The sequence below is a fragment of the Eucyclogobius newberryi genome, unplaced genomic scaffold (genome assembly GCF_026437365.1).
Source record: "Eucyclogobius newberryi isolate DKJ021-1_F unplaced genomic scaffold, fEucNew1.0.hap1 SCAF_14, whole genome shotgun sequence".
Taxonomy (NCBI): Eukaryota; Metazoa; Chordata; class Actinopteri; order Gobiiformes; family Gobiidae; genus Eucyclogobius; species Eucyclogobius newberryi.
In genome coordinates, this window is record NW_027315768.1 from 6,528,416 (window position 1) to 6,549,315 (window position 20,900).

At 40.1% G+C, this 20,900-nt stretch overlaps 1 protein-coding gene and 1 long non-coding RNA gene across 2 annotated transcripts; both read right to left on the reverse strand.

Moving 5' to 3' along the window:
• Window positions 1-1,844: 1,844 nt before the first annotated feature.
• On the reverse strand, window positions 1,845-3,145 carry LOC140359140 (uncharacterized). The gene is made up of 3 exons (XR_011926827.1): window positions 3,054-3,145; window positions 2,390-2,436; window positions 1,845-2,283 (listed from the first exon to the last, which is right to left on the reverse strand). It is a non-coding gene; the product is annotated as an uncharacterized lncRNA (long non-coding RNA).
• Window positions 3,146-14,938: 11,793 nt separating this feature from the next.
• LOC140359245 (uncharacterized) lies at window positions 14,939-17,861 on the reverse strand. The gene is made up of 3 exons (XM_072444107.1): window positions 17,738-17,861; window positions 17,430-17,677; window positions 14,939-15,262 (listed from the first exon to the last, which is right to left on the reverse strand). The coding sequence occupies exons 1-3, from the start codon at window positions 17,859-17,861 to the stop codon at window positions 14,939-14,941; spliced, it is 696 nt and encodes a 231-aa protein (XP_072300208.1).
• Window positions 17,862-20,900: the final 3,039 nt, after the last annotated feature.

Consider the following 20,900-nt stretch of genomic DNA (forward strand, 5'->3'; position numbering starts at 1 on the left):
CAGCTAGCCCCACTAATGACACAATCTCAGTCTCTGCAAAGACACGGTTTAAAGTCATCACAGTCACTTCTAAAATGGCACTACATCTTTCAAAGACCTTTAAAGAAGATGCATTATGCTTTTTTTTGTGATAGTAATTAGGAATAAACAACCACATATATGTGGATCATTATGTTACTTATGTGTTCATTGTAAACTGCAATATTGATCTAAATTGACTTGAAGGACACACATTATGCAAAATTGTTAGGCATTTAACCATTATATTTGTTCTCATCAAAAACATGCATGGAGTTGTATTTTGCTTTATCATGATTATCCTATTGATCCTGAGCTTGTCTTCTCTGTGCATCAAAAATCACTAGAACATTTTAACAACAGTGACGTGTGGTGAGGTTCAGGGGGAGTGAGGCACCAAAAAAAAAATTTGGGACAAGCGGAAATCGAACACGCTTTCTCTTGTGTTCATAGCTGTGTTGCTCACCATTAGGCTACGTTCAATGAGTGACATCAGCGCTTTTAGATATATAGGTCCGTCTAAAACAACCCGTTCAACTCCGGTGTAGGTCTTTCTTTAGTTATAACCTCTTGCTTTGCTTGAAAATCCAGATTTGTGAAACGTTTTAACTTGGAAATGTAATCGTCCAGATTCTGCAAACACAATAATAACAAAGAAGATAGTGAAACCTGTCCACACACGGCCGGACTCAGGAGCATGCGCGTCCATGCGGCGCATGTAATGCAGCCTCTCCTGAGTGAACTTTTACTGCGGTTTTATAATGAATCTGTGAGCCTAAAACATGCTTCAGAAATACATTTCATACATTATCGAGAATATGGAATCACTGAGCACATCGTCAGGGTGTTTTATTTGTTATAAACAGAGGGGGAGAGAGTGACACATCATTTGCATTGCACCAGCTCAGTTTGTGAGGAGTGTGTGCGTGCTCCTGCGGCTGAGCAGGAGCAGCCTCCCCCCTGTATCTGAACGGCATCTGAACATTTTGACATTCTTATTTGACATAATATTGTTCGATATTGGATTCAAACGGAAAGTGGGTTTATAATACATACCAGATGACACTTTTTTTTTAATATATTTTATTTAATTTTTATTTTTTTCCCAAGATTGACAGGTGAGGCCCTGCCTCCCCTGCCGCCCCTGAATGCATGTCCCTGTTTAACAATCACTTGACTCGTTCACAACAAATGAATGGATCTTCTAGAATAGCAGTCCCTTTGCCAGAGGGCTTAATTATGTTGTTCGCAAAGTGTGTTTTCCAAATGTAGACATTGCGAGCTCAGGTAACCGTTAGTACAGCCACCCGTGTGGGTCATAATAATGGTTAGTTAGCATGACCCACATATGAGGTTGACGTAAATATGACCCGACTCGATCCATTGGTATATGCCAAGTTTGCATTAATAAGTAAGTAAGATTCAAAATAGCACTGTGCTGCACTGTTCTGTAAAATAAAAATATAATGGGGAATTTAAAAATATTTAATTATATTTGAGGTAGGGGCCGGCCAGCAAGGCCTTCTCTGCTGGCCTAAACATAATCCGAATATAATTAAAAATACATTTTTTCCCACAAATATGTATTAAATGATTCCACAGAGTAAAAGTTATACTCCTCATTTCAACGCTTTCCTCTTGGTTGGTCTGCTTCCAGCCCCAGGTAGAGATTTGGAGGGCTGGTCTTTATGTTAGATCTTTTATCCAATCATATTCAGCCATCATGTGTTGCCAGGGGTCTAAAATCTGCCCTCAGGCTTTAGAATCAACAGTGCGGCCGCTTGTAGCTCTAAGTGAATGGAAATGAACGTTTAAGGCAAGGCAAGGCAAGTTTATTTGTAGAGCACATTTCATACACAAGGCAATTCAAAGTGCTTCACACAACAGGAAAAAAATCATTAAAATCACAAAGAAATTACAGACCACACACATAGCATTCCAGACACTCTTTCCCATATTTATTTGACATTGCCAGCATGACAGGTGTCTCCGGGATGGACACATCACTTTTAGATTGATTCTTCCCCATATCAGCGCGCTCTCTGCAAACTGCACACGTCTGTGCTGAGCGTATTTATCTTTCAGTGTTCTCGCTGAGGAGTTTTAGAATGGCGGGCCGAAGCGTGGTATGGTGATCTTCAAGTACTACAGCCACCGTGCGAGCGCGCGCCGTAGTACTTTTTGCTCGCGCCGCCAACGAAGTACTTTTTTTAGAAGAAAAGGGCGGCAAATCAGACACCTCGACACACAAGACTTCAGGATGTCCTGTTATTTCCAGACACATCAGAAGTGAGTGTTTTTGACACTGAAGAAAAAGTTTGGTGGTAGAACATACAATTAAAAGTTGTCCTCCTTGTCTAAAATGGCTTACCATTTGAAGTCAACGCACAAAGACGTCCCAAAAGTAGAAAAGGCTTTCTAGAAAAAGAGGAACAAAAAAATGCAACTCTTAAACAAAGGCCATAATAACAAGGTGATAAAGGGGAGTAAGGGAACTGTGGTCCCAAGGAGACAGCCCATTCAACCTTCAAGAGTAGGGGATTTTGTGCACTGTATTAACTGTGAGGGGTACTGTAAAAGGCAGAGCTTATGGAGGCATATGAAGAGATGCTACTTAAGCCAAAAAGTCAAAGGACTTAAAAAAGGAACATCAAGAGTTGAGGTTCTCTGCAAATATGGAGAGTGTCAGTGCACAATTTTGGAAAATGTTAGGACATGCGTGAAGATGAAATTATAGTTTGCAGAGAAAAATACGTTGTTAAGCTTGGGGAGCACCTTTTCAATGAATATGGACATGATAAAACAAAACATGAATACAGTACTGCCCTCACCATATGTGCGATATATAACTAGACAGCCAGCTAAACACTTTCTTGACATCAAGACTCGCTCTTTGTCCACAGGTTTAATGATGTTGCAAGATATGGTGAAAGTGGAACATATACAAAATATCAATCAGACACATCCATTTCAAACACATGAAATAAAACAATCATATACACATAAAGACCTTTAACTAATACATCCATACGTACCCATGATGCTAACAAAGGCATAAGATGTTTGCAGATGTTTGTGGATTACTTGATGAACAGATGAACAACAATGCTTCAGAAACACACGTTGACGAAACTTCCTGATAGTGTCACATGACCTCTAACTACCGCTCATTTTCTTAAAGGGACAGAACACAGTAAGCACCCAAGACATTAACTATACAATAACAGCACCCCCTAGTGGACTGAACAAAAATAGAACAAATACATATGCCAAAAAATGACGAGACTGGAAGGTTGGTTATGCAAGGTATAAAAGATGGACATCTTAATACCTTTGTTCTTGCCAATTTCCCACATGCAATTAAAGCGGTTATAAATCTTGCAGGGATAAATCATTGGCTCTAAAATTAGGCCGTAGCCTAATTAAATAGCAAGCATCATTCACTGTGTAGCTATGATAGCTGGTAGTGAAGAGCGTAAGGTAAGTCCGGCTTTTCCATAAATTGATACGAATATGTCATCCTTCATAAAATTGGTTTCAATCTAACTTAGGGTGACCAGACGTCCCGATTTACCTGGGACAGTCCCGATTTTGCAAGTTACGTCCTGTGTGCCGGTGCATTTTCCCCAAACCAGTCATTTGTCCAGGTTTTGCACAGACTTCATCCCGTGTGTCCCGGTTTAATGTCTGCTGGGGCGTTAATGGTAAAGAGAAGCAGCCAAAGTGCCCATAGTTCTCCGTGCTTAAAATGTGATCTCTTTGGTCAATGTGCATGTCAATCACAACACACCTAGTTAGGCCTAGGGCTATGATAATACAACTGACTGCTGTCTGCATGTTTTTTAGAATATTGCAATTTGCTGGACGATTGTTGAGTGTCTGCGTCATTGCGCAGACACTCAAAGACACTATATGTCCTTGTATTATTATTATTTCGGCGCGTTTCAACTCCTCATTACGATCGCTTTCACAGTATTACGTGTGCTATTACTTTTGACATTTGAACAACTTGTACTTTTTGCAGTATTTTCAAAAGTATTAGTACTTTTTCCCCATTGAAATGAATGGGGCATAGAATTATTATTCTTTAGACTTTATTCTTTAGACTTTATTCTTTAGGCTTCTTAATTCTTTAGACTTTATTCTTTCTGCCACAACTCGGGTATTTTTGACCCCCTGAACATCAATGAAAAGTCGCGGGTCACCGAGGCTCTCTCTCTTTCTCCCTGCTCAGGTCTGCGTTCAGCACAATCTTGCAATTTGTACTTATATATTTGAATCGCAAACTACGCAATCATCAACGGTGAATTACTGAGCTTCGTTTGGTATGCAGCAAAACGCAGCAGAAAACATACACGGGTGGGAAGGGGGTCGTGCGGGAAGGCGAGAGCCATCATCGCCGCTAGTGCAGCTTTAATGTAATTTGTTGTCAATTAAATCTGACTTTTTATCTTAAGTAGTACCACCAGTACTACTTACACACATGTAGTACTCTTACACACATGTTGTACTTTTACGCAAGAACGCAGACACTCGCAATGGCTTCAGCCATTGCATATTATCTAGTTCTCATTTTACCTGTCCACAGGTAGATAGGCTAGTAACCTAGGCCCTACATGTAGTTGTTCAACAGCTGTCTATGATCTAATTATTATTTTTCCCAGAGTTACTGACTCCATAAATGCAGGCAAGAAAGACACCCTTCTGGTATTGATAGATGGAGGCAAATTATTTGAAAAAGACCCTCTGTTTGGATCCTGTTGATCCTTGTGACATCCCAAGGAAAGATGGTAATGCTTCTTCAAGTGACTGGGAGTTGTATACAAATGCATCACCTCTACCTGTTATGTACAACTCTGGACATGTTTAGTACTGGCTGGTTGAGTCATTACTGCAGCTTGAAGGTACTGCTGCCACTGATGACTTCATGGAAAAACTCTCTAAAACGTGGCGATCAATAGGTCAAGTCTGGCTGTATTGGTTCTGTTCACTTTCAAAAGACAATCTCTACAGTGAAGTTCAAAAGCTCAGTCATGGCATCTATGAAAGCAGAAGTTCACAGTGTGACTGTGACTATATCTACAAAAACAGGAAGTGTTACACTTGCCAGTGTAAGGCTTCATCACTTGGAAGACGCAGTCATGTGGCAGCTGTACTGCTTCAACTTCTCAAGCTCAATGAAAAAGCATGCACTGAGTTGTCATGTCAGTGCAACAAAGAAGCCAAACGAAAATGTCTGGCTGAAATAACCAAAGCTGTGTATCCATCGTATAAGAAGAGCACCACGTCAGCTAACAACTTTTGGCCTCCTTTTTCTTTTGATAATTGGAAAGTTTGGAATAGGATACAGAGTTTTTCCCTTGCCATACAAATATTGAGAATGTTTTATTCCATTCATCAAACAGCCGGTTAGGGATGGAAATGGGAAGAGTCTGGAACAGATAATTAAACCTGGGCAAACATTCAGTTTTATAGTTTGACTTAGACCTAATGGAATAAGATTCATTTTTTTCCAAGATATTTTTTAATTGTAGCAAAGACAGTAATTTCCTCCAAAATTGTTGATCGGTCTTTATTTAAGAGCACCGCATCCAAATATCTAAGATATTCCGTTTGCCATTTAAATGGATAGGTCTTTCTAAAGGTCAAAGAGGCTTGACAGAATAAGATCATTTAATTTGTTTATACATTTAATTTAAATCCAGACATTGGACCAATTTAAAAAACAAAACAAAAACATCACATTGGGTACACTTATTAACAACATTTTTACTAATGTCTTATTCGACATAACCTTATTCTGCTGCTAATTAGACATATAATAACACTTTTCTGTTAATAATCTCCTTACAACTTCTAATTACTATGATGTTAAGCGATTTTTACCATTAACTATGATCCTAATTTGCATGTTATTAAGAGCAAGTAAAACCGAAGTACCAAAAATTCCACAACAAAAAAGCAAAAATTAGGAAGAAAGAATCTATACATACAATACACAGAACATTAATATAATTCGACGATGTAAAACATGTATGCATTTTAGTGAGTTTGCAATATATAAATGTATGTGTTATGCAAATGTGTGTATAAAATCCCAACCAGAGCTTTAATTTAGCTTTAAACTGCAGCTTTGTGACTTTAATTTTTGACTTTGTGACAGATTGCAATGTACACGCTAAAAAATAACTGCACATTCTGTATCTACCTGCGTTGCACCAATGAAATTTCCCCATGTGGGACAATAAAGGAATATCTTATCTTATCTTACATAGCTTAGCTTAGCTTAGCTTAGCTTAGCTTCTCACTGCCTGGCTCCGGTCGGGACAAATAAAGGCTTATCTTATCTTAAGCTTTGTAAGAATAAGTTGGACTTTGCGGCTCACGCTGCCGTGCGTGTGTCCGCTGCATTGACGTCGGCTTACACTTTCTTTCATTCACTCTTTTGCGCCATTTCCGTGAATATGAGGCAGATTGTCGTCAAATAAACAACCTTTTGTAGCTTTACATCAGCAGAAAAAGACAGCGCTTCAGTCACACTATGTAGCTTTTTATCATGCCATGTTTGATCCGATAGTTGATATACAATAGCTCAAGAGACCAGCAAAACAATTACAACGTTGGTAAAAGCTCTTAAATTTTATTTGTCTCCCTTGAGGATGCCAACATTTTTGAAAGGCACAACTTACAGATTAATAATGTATTATACTCTTACAAGTTTGCAATTTGAACAGACATATGTTTATTTCACTGTGGAGTGACTCTGTTATCTATTGTGCAGAGCTGGCCACTATTTTCTCTTAAAAAATAATTTAAATCAGTCCAGAGAAATGAGACAGATTTTTTATCGAACTGTGATCGGACTTTCAAATAGTAGCTCTGGGGTCTGCTCCTCCCTTTGTCTGCTCAAATTATAAGACAGGAGCTGAATACAGGTAGTTCTGGCTCTACTTCGGGTTGAGACGAGGACAAAACAGTTACAATAAAATACTATTCGGTTCCGTTTTCAATTGGTTTCGCATAGTTGTCAAACCTAGATGATCACCACTGATAACAGTCTTGGAAATGGATGGACAATGTGTGCAAACCCTGAAGCTATCACAGCTCAGACTGTGAGAAAGAATGGAGGGCAGAACAAAAACAGCATGAATGCTTGAAGATAGTGGTTAAAAATGAGTACAGTATTCCCTCGTTTATCGCGGGGTTACGTTCAAAGAAGGACCCGCGGGAGTCGAAATCCGCGAAGTAGAAACCTTTATTTTTTTACAGTTATTATACAATGAAATACTCCATAAAACATTGAAAGCAAGGAACAAAACCTTTTTTGAGTTGAAGAGCGTTCAGGAAAAAAGCCCCAGGATGTTTTAAGAAGAGCATAATATGAGTTTGACCTGCAGAAAGAGTCAGAAGCAGTCTGACCTGAGACCTCTATAAAGATATAGTTACTCCAAAACAAAGTATAGATAGACAGAGGAGGACTTAAGTTAGTGTGTGCTGCATTTTGACATTAGGGAGGGATCCTTTTCAATTAGATGGTCTGCGTGTGTCAGCATTCAGACTAAAGGCATCAAAATGCACCGCTTTGGCCATGGGAACATTTGAACATCAGACATGCGGATTAGACTATCTGCCAGGTGTGAATTTACTCTCATAAATAAAGGCCCCTAAATAGGAAGAGCATCTGACAGACTGTTTGCTGCCAACACAGTTGAATATGACAGACCTTACAATTTGGGCAGCCACTCTAATTACATTAAACATAAATTGAAAAGAGAGGGTAACTTTGTTTTTGACTGATTAAGAATGATAAAATATATGTACATGGTGTTATTTTATAACACCATGTCAAACTGCTCATTATTCACATGGAAATGCAAACTGTTGGAGAAAATGTAGCAGCCAGGAGGCAAACCACTATCAGTGTTTTGGGACTGTCCCGTATCTCAGAAGTATTGGACTGAAAACAACAAGACCATTTTTAACATTGCCATTCCAAACATTGCCATTCCATTTAATTTCAGAACTATGTACTCCTGCCATGGACACTGTAAATGGATACCTTTGGCGCATACTCCAGGCAGCAGGAAAGAAAGCCATAAAAAAAAAGAATTGACTTAATCTGCACCGATGATTGAGGACTGGACTGACATTGTAACACGGACAATTGTAATACGGACAATGGAGAAGATTCCATTTGGACTCAACTATAAATTGGACAGATTTGACCAACTTTTGACCAGTTGGGACGTTTGATTTGACATTTTAGTGCCCTAGTTTTATTTAGATATCAAGTCTTGTTTTTATTTTGACATTTTTCTCGCTGGTCATGTTTTTGTGTTAAATGTTTATCGTTGCCAATAATGTATGCAACGAGGTGGTTCTCACCAATAATCCCAGGCAAACCCTCTGCTGCCACATGGCAGTCAAGACAGAGTTTGTAAATACTATTATTTGTGGCTGTAGTATTGGTTATTGTATACTGTGACCATGAGTAGGCTAGTACAAAGTAATAGAATCTTGATTAAAAGCTACAGAAAGAGCAGGACTGGTAAACGGGTTTATGATATTATATTGTATTTTTCTATCAAAAAACATTATTTACAATTATAACTATATTGTACATTTATGATCCAGCCTGTGTTCTTGGAGCTGTATTGTCACAGTTTACCCTAATATGTGCCTCCTGCCACAGTTCTTAAAGTATTAAGTAAATTATTTAACCTCAGCTTTTATGTTGAGGCTCTATGCATAACAAGCTCACCGTTATGCTTACTTCACCTCTTCCTGATTTTTTTTTTTTTAGCAAAGTCACACTAAAAGGACTTCTTAAAGATCAGGCAGTGAAAGCAAACTGTGGGTTGCTCTCACTGACAACATATTAAAGACTTTACAAATGAGGTGAATACTTGAGGAAAATAGACTATTATATTTTTATATATAACATACTTCAATTTGAGCCATGATTTTTATACAATTATGCTTCAAAACAAGCATTAGTTTTAAGACAAAACCACCTTTTCTAAACACAGATGTTTATCAGGTGGAGTATTTATCTCATTTGTAAAGTCTTAATGTTGTCAGTCATCAATTTTATGGCACAGACAACTCTTTGGTGTTGAGCTAGTACTATTGTGCAGAGAGCCATTATATACATTGTAGAAAAAGCTTCAGTTGTAGTCATCTGGACTCAGTTTGAAAAAATAGACGTTTCGACTCTCATCCAAGAGTCATTGTCAATAAAAGAATTTAGATCGAGAACTCCGATATTAATACTGTTCTGTGGTAAGACCCACCCATTGGGAGGAGCCTTCCTGAAGTAGAAAGAGTTGTTTGTTTCAACAGAAACTTCCCCCTTGTATCTACCGAGCTAGCCTATTCAGAATCTTAATGGGCTATTAGAATCCTCTTTGTCTTTGTGAGACCCTGGCTCAACCACCCTGAGTACCTGATTAGCATCTAAATGTCCTGGTCCTGGTCCTCTACCTTTCCAGGGGTTCAGTAACCCATTATAAATAACAGGAAGATTAAACCTTAGCCCTCCATTTCTGTTTAAAGAAGGTCTTTCTTTTTTAACAAAAATAGCTTCCTTGACTCCTCTTTCAAACCATCTTTTCTCCCTGCTTAAAACCTTCACCTCACCGTCTTCAAACGAGTGATTAGAGGCTTCAAGATGGAGATGCACGGCACTCTGAGGTCCTGAACTTGTATTTCTTCTGTGCTGATAGAGCCTCTTGTGTAGAGGCTGTTTTGTCTCACCTATGTACCGTTCTTTACAGCTTTCTTCACTGCATTGGATCGAATAAACTACATTGCTCTGTTTTTGAGTCGGCAACTTGTCCTTAGGGTGAACCAGGGTTACAGGAAAGGACCAAACTGACACCTGAACACATATGTAAACTGTTGGACATCTGTCTGAACACCACTTACTTTCAATTCCGGGGACAATTTTACAGACAGATTCATGGCTGTGCCATGGGCTCGCCCGTCTCTCCCATAGTGGCCAACCTGTACATGGAGCACTTTGAGAAGAAGGCACTGTCCTCATTCTCAGGCATAGCCCCAAAACTATGGCTCCGCTATGTCGATGATACTTTTGTAACAATTAAGAAACAAGAGCTGGAAACCTTCTCTGATCACATCAATGCTGTGGACCCACATATCAGGTTTACAAGAGAAGACGCTAAGGAGAATCGCTTGGCCTTTCTTGATTGTTCCACGATCAGAGAGGACGGGAAACTCCAAATAGAGGTATATAGGAAACCTACACACACGGACCAGTATCTGCTCTTTGGTTCCAACCACCCACTACAGCACAAGCTGGGTGTGATCAGAACCTTACAACACAGAGCTCAAGGTGTGCCCACTAGCTCAGAGGGCAAGAAGAAAGAGGACAAACATGTCCGAAATGCCCTCTCAGCCTGTGGTTACCCCGCTTGGGCTCTCAACAGAGTGAAGAGAACCAAGAAGCAGGACAAAAGGGAAACTGAACAGAGAAGGAAGGGTGTTTCTATCCCTTATGTGTCTGGCCTGTCGGAAAAAACTGCAGAGAATTTTTAGACAACACGAAGTCCCTGTTTATTTTAAACCAGGAAACACTTTAAGACAAAAACTGGTTCACCCTAAGGACAAGTTGCCAACTCAAAAACAGAGCAATGTAGTTTATTCGATCCAATGCAGTGAAGAAAGCTGTAAAGAACGGTACATAGGTGAGACAAAACAGCCTCTACACAAGAGGCTCTATCAGCACAGAAGAAATACAAGTTCAGGACCTCAGAGTGCCGTGCATCTCCATCTTGAAGCCTCTAATCACTCGTTTGAAGACGGTGAGGTGAAGGTTTTAAGCAGGGAGAAAAGATGGTTTGAAAGAGGAGTCAAGGAAGCTATTTTTTGTTAAAAAAGAAAGACCTTCTTTAAACAGAAATGGAGGGCTAAGGTTTAATCTTCCTTTTATTTATAATGGGTTACTGAACCCCTGGAAAGGTAGAGGACCAGGACATTTAGATGCTAATCAGGTACTCAGGGTGGTTGAGCCAGGGTCTCACAAAGACAAAGAGGATTCTAATAGCCCATTAAGATTCTGAATAGGCTAGCTCGGTAGATACAAGGGGGAAGTTTCTGTTGAAACAAACAACTCTTTCTACTTCAGGAAGGCTCCTCCCAATGGGTGGGTCTTACCACAGAACAGTATTAATATCGGAGTTCTCGATCTAAATTCTTTTATTGACAATGACTCTTGGATGAGAGTCGAAACGTCTATTTTTTCAAACTGAGTCCAGATGACTACAACTGAAGCTTTTTCTACTATGGAACACGCCTGGACGAATGAGGGATTACACCGACATATTATATACATTGTTATTCATATTACCTGAATAACAATCACTCTATAAAGAGGGCAGTAACTGAAGTCATGTGTTAAGTGGCAGACTATCGTTCTTTTTTTTTTAGGGTTAAATCAATCAATAGGTTAGCATTAGCGATTGGCACAGTTTAGCAAATAGAAGTCAGGCAAGAGGGAAAAGGAGGGGCTATCTCAGGGACACAGATGGAGGTGATTACAATAAAATTGTAGTAGGCTTTGAGAAACTAATGATTTAAAACTCAGTTGAAAAGCACTAAACCTCTACAGACTAGGAGAGGCATTCAACTGCACCAGGTAAGAAACACAGGAAAATATTAGAAAATGTGTACTCACTTGTTTTAAATCAGCAGAGATGAAAAGCTATGAGTCTTCCACCACAGACATGTGGTGGAAGTTATTTGCTGTTAAATTGAGCAAATAACTTGGTAGCACTGCATGTTTTAACGACTTCTAAAATATGTTCAAAAGATTCCCGTATAGACCTCGTGCAGTCACGTGACCAATAGTGTTAACTGAAGCACACAGGGGCTCCTTCATAACTTCAACTTGCACATTCTGCAAAAAAAACGAAAATCACACATTTGAAAAAAACATTTTTTTTTTTGGGTTTATCTCAGTTTCACCGAGGCCGACATGTTCCGGCATTTACGGCGCTTCGTCACAAATGTCAGTACACCTTTAAGGCCCGACGGCAAAACAAGCACATGCTTACACCTAAACACTACAGCGAGAGCCCAATTACACAGATTGTATCCAAAATGAGCGGTCATTCGTCCAACCCGACATTATCAAAATATGTTGAGCATTTAGACGGTGACTTAAAGAAACGATAATGTGGCCAAAAGTTCACTTGTCGGGGTGCAGGACCCCTATAATTTGCCTGCAAGTTTATTCACGTCAATTCAAGGACTTCGCGTACCACGACCTGTACAACTACTTAGTTAATCGTCATTCCCACTTCACAGGAAAAGCAATGAAAGCTTACAAAAGTTTAGATGCGTACAATTATTTCGTGTCAGGATGGGTTAGTGGAGTCCAGCTGCGGAAAGTGCTGAAAAAGCCATTATTTTTTAATCATGTCGAAGGTGAGTGCAATTTCAATTCAAAATTTTTCAGGAAGTGGCACTGACGCACCATTTTTATATTTATACATTTTTGTTAATTGATCAATTTTGATCATTTTACCTCTTGGCTTAGAGAAGTAATAGTAGTTTAACTTATCATTAACTCTCTCAACCTCCCTGACAGTACCTTAATTTTATACATTACAGGTAACTCATTCCCAGGCTTTATCTGTGACACCATTAAAAGTATGGATTGTTGTCCTGGAAGATGGACAAGTGGAGACTGGTCACTGTACCTGTATGGCAGGGTTGGGTGAAGCCTGTTGCCACATTGCTGCAACCCTCTTTGCCCTCGAGGCTGCAGTGAAAACACTGAAGGACATGACTTGCACATTACTCCCATGTGTATGGGCAGATGCTTCAGGAGGCAAGGCAGAATTTGCTGAGGGTCACGAAATTGACTTTACCAGCCCAGCCAGAAAATGTAATAGTCTCAGGGAGTGATGCCCAAACAACAGATGACAAAGTCTAGGGACATCCCTGTTAGTATCCGCTCTACTGAGACTCCATTTCCCATGTGCCCCTTGTGTTTGTCATGTGCTCCCATGTTTGTTTTTGTGTGCCATGTGTTCCTGTGTCTCCGCCCCCCACCTGCCGTCTGCTACTTCCTAGATTTCCCAGTCACCTCCCACCACACCTGCTGTTAGTTTTCTCATTACCTCAATTAGTTTCTCCAGCCACTTGTTTGTTCCCCACCAATTACCTGCTTCTCTGTGTGTATTTAAGTTCAGTCTCCCCTTTGTGCTGTGTCCGTCCGTCCGTCCGTCTGTCCTGCCTGCGCAAAGTTCGTGCTTTACAGTTTTTGACTTTTTGGACTTTCGGATCTTTTGTTTTTGAAAATTTTTGAAATAAATTCTACTTTGCCTTTATTCGGACTGCTTTGGTTTTTGCCACCGGGATCATAACAATCCCACTCCCTACTGCTGAGGAAAAGGACCACCTGTATGATCAGTTGATGGATACTGGGGTCAGGTGTGCTGTCCTTTCCCTGGTCCCCAAGTATGCACCCAACTATGTGCCCAAGTCTATTTTACTGGGGATTCCACAGCCTCTGCGTGATTTGTTCGACAAGAAATATGAAGTATCCGGAGCTCATCCAGGCCTGCAAAGATGTATTTCCTTCAATTCAAGTAACACATAAAAAGGTATATTAATGCAAATCATAAAAGACTTTGCAGATCTTAATTATATGGATAAATATTTTCAGCAAAAGTTTACAATAAAAACAATGTGTATATTTTCAGGCTACAATAATCGAGATGGAAACCAGATCACAGGCCAAGTCTAAGATCTGGTTTGAACAAAGATCTGGGCGGACCACATCCTTTACGTTTAAGTCGGCATGCAGGACAGACCCAGCCAACCCATCGGTGTCCTTGATCAAAAGGATATGTTACCCTGAGGCCTACAAGTTCACAACAGATGCAACAAGGTTTGTGCATGGATAATAATATTTCATTTTGTTGCATGTGCATGAATCTTAAACACGACAGTTTTTATATTTGGGCTATATTTAAAAATACTTTGTATTACAGGTATGGCTGTGACCCCGAATGCACTGCAAGGGTGGTGTACAGTGATATCTTGAAGGAAAAACACCAGGAAAGCGAGATATTGGAGGCTGGACTTCACCTTCATCCAGACTACCCATTCCTGGGAGCATCGCCTGATGGTTACGTGAGCTGCCAGTGCTATGGAAAGGGCATTATTGAAGTTAAATGTCCCTACTGCCTTAAAGACAAAGAACTGGAAGTACTGTCTGAAAGAAAATCTTTCTGTCTGGACAAGGATGAAGAAGGGAAGCTTTACTTAAATAAGGACCATGCTTATTACTATCAAGTCCAGCTCCAATTACTACTCACTGAGGCCCGTTACTGTGACTTTGTTGTCTGGAGGGAGAATTCCTCTGGACAAGCACTTTATTGATGGCTGTGTGGACCAGGCCAAGTCATTTTTTGTTCACTGTGTGATGCCAGAGCTGATCGGGAAATGGTACAGCCGACCAACTAAACATACCCTAAACACAGGGAACAATTCTTCAGGGACTTCCCTTTGCTACTGCCAAAATGAAAGGATTTGTGGGAACATCATTGAATGCAAATCTGGCTTGTGTAGCATTGGCAAATTCCATCAGACCTGCCTAGGGCTGAAAAATCCTCCTAAAAGAAAATGGCTCTGTCCAGACTGCAGGACAAAACAAAAAAAGACGTTTGATAGTAAAGGTAATAATAACAACCATTTATGATTAGATTATTTTTTTCATGTGTTAATCTGTTTCAGTCAAAAGGTACAACTGACTTTGACAAATTTGTCAAGGCACATGCAACACATTTATCAAGGGTTGTCAAATTGAATTGGTCACTTTGCAAATACGTTATGGGAACCTTTGACTGCAACATGGAATATTTTTTGTCTAGTGAGACCAATAACCCTCTCAACATGAATTATCTGAGAACCCAGGGCATGGGGTAGACTCTACATCTAGTGGGTCAAGCTGCTTCTTGCCTCTTGTGAAGGCTGGGATTTTCAAAGTACAGTTGTAAAGACCAACTGAGTCTCCAACATCAAATCCTCTGTCGGCGAAGATTACATCTCCTGGTAACACATTGTTAAAGCCACAATTATTAGTAATATGTTTATCGTTTACTAGGCCTCCCCATCCTTTCGAAATGATGAGCTTGTACCCTGAGGAATAATCCCCAATTAAAGCCGCAGTAGCGGCTCTCGCCACCCGCGTGACCTCCTTCCCGCCGACCGCCTTTTGATCGCGATTGCCCCGATACTGCATTCTCTAAAACTTTATTCTTTAAACCCCCTCCTCCCTGTACCCCTGTCACAAAGCAACAGCTAATGCTAAGACCACGGCAAGAGAGGAAATGTTCCATCAAAATAAGAGGAAGAGGAAGTGAAGGCATTCATTGTGCCTCTGCTGGCCAATTGTGAAAATACACTATCTGCAATAAACTTTTTTTCATGGCGTCTCGAGGAGAATATAATCCATGAGTGTCAAACAAATCAGACTATGTTGAGTTTTTCACACAATGTAAAGAGTAAATTTATTATAAGGGTATTAATTATTTCCACTCAGACCATAAAAACGCATTGAGTGAAATATGAGCTCCGTAGATCAATTCCATTAGGCATGACTTATTCTTGAAAAAACAGGAAATTAAGCCTTTAAGGGCGTGTTACGCAGAGACCGTATGGAATCTCAACATTTTTTTGAATATTTATCAAATTTCAATGTCTTTTAGATGCAAAGGTGTTTTGAGCTCGATCGGACAAAAAAACCTAGGACAAGTACGATTTTGAAAAAAAAGTCAAACGTGGTGTTGCCACTTTGATTCGAAATGGCCGACTTCCTGTTTATCATAGAGCGATGCTGCCAGGTGCGTTTTACTTGTCAAAGGTAGCTCTATCACTGTCCCAAGTCTCATGTGCCTAGGCCAAAGATTAAGAGGTTCATGTATTTTCTTTTTTGAACTAGTCGCCTGTCGCAACAGTTCTCGCAAGCTCCATTTTATTCGAGTTAGGGCCGAGCCGATCGCGTCTATGCCCCCATGTGTGACTTTCAATGTTCAGGGGGTCAAAAATGCCCGAGTTGTGGCAAAATTTTATCATGCAAAACTATAATAATAATAATAAAAGCCTAAAGAATAAAGTCTAAAGAATAATAATTCTAATGCGGCACGAGAGGAAATGTCCCATCAAAATAAAAGCGGAAGAGGACGTGAAGGCATTCATTGCGCCTCTGCTGGCCAATTGTGAAAATACACTATCTGCAATGCACTTTTTTCATGGCGTCTCGAGGAGAATAGAAACCACGAGTTTCAAACAAATCAGACAATGTTGAGTTTTTCACATAATGGGTAGGGGGCGCTATAGAGTAAATTTATTACATAGGTATTTATTTCCAATCAGACCATAAAAAGGCATTAGTGAGTGAAATGAGCTCCATAGATCAATTCCAATAGGTTGTCTAGGACTTGTCCTTAAACACTGAAAATTAAGCCTTTTTTGAGGGCATGTTACGCGGAGACCGTAAAGAATATCAACATTCTTTTGAATATTTATTAAATTTCAATATCTTTAGATGCAAAAGGTGTTGTTTTGAGCTCGATCGGACAAAAAACCTAGGACAAGTACGATTTTTGAAAAAAAAAAAAAGTCAAGCGGGGCGGTGCCACTTTGATTCGACATGGCTGACTTCCTGTTTATCATAGAGCGATGCTGCCAGGTGCGTTTTACTCGTCAAAGGTAGCTTTATCATTGTCCCAAGTCTCATGTGCCTAGGCCAAAGATTAAGCGTTTCATGTTTTTTCTTTTTTGAACTAGTCGATTCAAACTAGTCACTGTTGCGACGGACGTTCTCGCAACCTCCATTTTATTGGAGTTCAGGCCGAGCCGATCGCGTCTATGCCCCCATGTGTGACATTCATCAATGTTCAGGGGGTCAAAAATGCCCGAGTTGTGGCAAAATTTGACCATAAAAAACTATAATAAGAAACCATGGTAAGAACAATGTCGTCGCATTCCATGTTCCATGGAAGGCTCGAGCCAATAATAAGAAACCATGGCAAGAACAATGTCTCGACCATTCCATTCTGGAAGGCTCGAGCCAATAATAAGAAGAAGAAACCATGGCAAGAACAAAGACTCGTCTCATTCCATGGAATGGAATGGCTCGAGCCAATAAGAATAAGAACCATGGCAAGAACAAAGACTCGATCCAACTCGACTTGTACTGGGAACATGTCTGTGTTCTGGCTTTCAGATCCTTCGCTCTTTCAATAAATATCTCAAAGCAATCAATAATACAGGCACATTTCTTAAAGTTTTTTCTGAAATGAGAGTGGTATAAATAATCTCAATTGTTCACGTTCAGGCCAAATAATGAGAGCAGGTACTAAACGTCTGTCCATTACATGTAAGACATCATTAAATATTCTGGAGACAGTAGACCGGGAGACACCAAATAGGTAAGCTTGAAACTGCATATTCAAGTCTAGTCTGAGTTTCATGCAGACCAAAAGAACTTGCTGGAAAGGAGTGAGCACAGACTTCTCTCTTAAGAATGGAATGAGATTAGTCACTATGGTCCTCAACAATGCAAAACTTGGAAGTCCAGTAAAGTCCTTGACCTTTGTGTCATTATTGATGAACGAGTCTCCATCTAGAGATAGACATTTAACTTTTTCCTTAAGCGCCATTATTTCTTCTCTCATGCTCTGACAATTAGCCTCTAAGTCCTCTCTACTGACTTCCACTGGTTCTACATGCATGATGTCTTCTTCAGCAACCTGTGGATTCGGAGAGACATCCTCCGGGACATTGCCATCAGTTGGCTCTTGATTCATCGGCCAAGTTAACACTGCTGTTTACACTGCTGCCTTCTCTCAAATGTCTCCAGCGCTCGTGTGCGTTTCCTCTTTTCCGGTGAGGACACAAAAGAGAAAATTTATGGCACATAGGCCGGTGACAGGGGGTCATCACTTTTACCTGAAAAATACAGATGTGGAGACGGTCATCAGTCACTTTCTGATATAAAAAACGGAAAATGCTAAGCATGGAAAGATTTAGCATAATGCTAAATCTTTCCATGCTTAGCACAATCTATCTTTAATTTCAGGCCTGTTATAGTTCAATGCAATAGCTTTTGGCTCAAAATACTAACCGTTCGGGAAGTGATCACTGCAAAGTCTGCTGGTGGCACGCGGTTTCCAGACTTTTCTCTTCACAGCAGCCATCTCGCTCGCCTTTCTGGGTCTTTGGGGAAACGATAAAATGATATACCTTCTTTCTTCTCCTGTCGATGGTATATCCATACGCTGAGCACGAGATTACCATGTTTTCGTGGTTGTGTTTGAGGTTAATAGATGTGAATAGAGACGCAAAAGTTCAGTGTCGGCAGTATTGTCGCTACGCTTGCTGGGTTGTTTTGCCGTCCGGACGCATGTGTGACGTCACCCTCTGACGTCAGCTGCACGAGGTCTATAGAGAAGATCTCACCGGCGAAATAAATCCAAGCTAAATAAAAACCTAATAAGCACATATAAATGCTGTGTAATTTTTTTTGTGGGTTCTCTCAATTAGGTCTATCAAGTTTTAGATTTTATGCAAAGTTTAAAGAATAATTACAGAAAGAAGTGTTTTAATTTACCATAATCCAATAAAAAAAATCTCTAAAATGTGGTAATAAGAATTCATTATTCTGTTCAGGAAAAAAAATAAAAAAAATCCATGTCAGTGAACAATATTCACAAACTAGGAACTTGCTTTGGCATTAAAGTGCAACATACAACCACGAATAATAATAATAATACATTTGATCAAATAGGGCATGTTTAAAATTTACTCTACTAATTAAATTTACTATTTGATCTGAGTATATACACAAATTTACAGATTAGCAGAAATAGTGCAAAAGTGAACAGCACAGTTAATGGTTATTGGTTTAAATAGCATGTTTTAAGTGTTCTTAAGATTCTGGTCCAGATGAACCGTAGCCTCCTGCTCATGGGGAGTGATAGTCCGTGTCCAGGGTGAGAGGGTCAGTTGTGATCTGAGCTGCTCGTCCCTGAGTCCTGGATACGTACAGGTCCTGCACAGATCGAAGGATGGAAGGCTGCAGCCTTCTCTGTAGCCTTCTCAGCAGAGCGCACAATGCGCTGTAGTCTCCTGTAGTTTGTTCCTATGGTTCCAGCGTACCACACACTTATGGAGGAGGTAAAACTGCACCATCATCTGCGCTGGCAGCTTGTCTTTCCTCAGCCAAAGTTTCTTATCAAAGTTTTGACATTACTTTTATAGCCTTTCCTCTTTGAAACAAACACATTAGCTCATGATTAGCCTACACACTGACGGACCTTCTTTTCCATAAACCATTTATAACTCCACACTTTACAATGCAGATTTATTTATTCAAATATATGACTACTCCCTTTACTATTCTTATGGTATACTGAACTGAAAATGCAAACTGAAATGCAAAATGCATGGGTGTGCTATGATTAAGATTCAGCAAGTTGTTAATGACAATATAATCCCACATCTCATCTGGATAAATTACAAACTTAATTTATAATATAGTTTGTAGTTGAGAGTCTCCTGTGTAATTGAGAAGCTGCTTTTTTCCTGGCTTGTCCTCAATTATTAGCATTCTGGTGCGCACTGTGTTTACCGACGGAAGTCATATCGCTGTAGCCATCGAGACTCTGCAGCGGAATACTAAAGTGGTGCTAACAGCCACTCGGCAGCAGCAGCGGCAGCAATTTTTCTCATTTCTCCACACACACACACACACTTTCTCATTTCCTCACACACACACACACACACTCACACTCACACACACACACACAACATTTTTATTGTAGGTGCGTTTCAACAAAAACAACAGAGTCCAGATGACTACAACTGAATCTTTTTTCTACAAAAAAATCTGGAAATCACTTTGTATGATTTTTAAATAGTAAGTAAGTAAATTTCATTTGTATAGCATCTTTCACAGTCAGAAGTCACAAAGTGCTTCACAAAACCCCAGAATAAAATAATAAAACACGAGTTGGCCACTGTCCAGGATGTACCCCGGCCTAAGGCCCGAAGTCACTGGGATAGGCTCCAGTCACCCGCGACCCCGAAAGGGAACAAGCGGTAGAAAATGGATGGATGGAAGAAATTCACATTAAGCACTACACATACAACAATATCAATATCAAATCAGTCCCTAAAGCAACTGTAATTAAAAGGCCTGACTGAATAAAAAGGTTTTGAGCTGACCCTTAAAAGCAACAACAGAGTCCAGTGACCGCAGGGAGAGCAGAAAATAATTCCAGAGATTGGGCGCAATGGCCTGGAAGGATCCTCTGGTGAAAACCTGGTCAAGAACTACAGGAAAAGTTTGGCCTCTTTAATTGTTAACAAAGGATTCCGTACCAATTATTAACATTGATTTTCACAGGTGTTCAAACACTTACTTTACAGAAAAAAACATACAAATAAATTACAGTGATCCCTCGCTATATCGCGGTTCACTTTTCGCGGACTCGCTGCTTTGCGGATTTTCATCATGCATTGTGTTCTGCATTCTGATTGGCTAAACAGTCTCTCCGCGTCTTCTCTACCTGTGTGTCAATAACGTTATGGAATAATATGTACACGTACGTAAAACCGCTTGCCAAATTGAAGTTTGCGAGGCCGGTGAGAGCGGCGCGTGAGCGGCGGGACACGCAGGTGAGAGCGGCGCCGCGTGTGAGAGGCCGGTGAGAGCACGCGTGTGAGCTGCGGGAGAGAGCGGTGAGAGTACAGTACAAACGTTTATACAGTACTTTTGTTAAATAAATGCTTGGGCCTGTAAAAAGATTTTGTTCCCTGCTTTCAATGTTTTATAGAGTAAGTAA

Bases quoted from the DNA above. Each gene is read 5' to 3' on its own strand.
- LOC140359245 (XM_072444107.1), bottom strand. From the start codon at position 17,861: ATGAATCAAGAGCCAACTGATGGCAATGTCCCGGAGGATGTCTCTCCG. The intron at 17,678-17,737 runs GTCAGAGCATGA...GTCTATCTCTAG, and splicing joins AGAGGACTTAGAGGCTAATT to ATGGAGACTCGTTCATCAAT. The intron at 15,263-17,429 runs GTAATGGACAGA...CGCGATCAAAAG, and splicing joins TATTTAATGATGTCTTACAT to GCGGTCGGCGGGAAGGAGGT.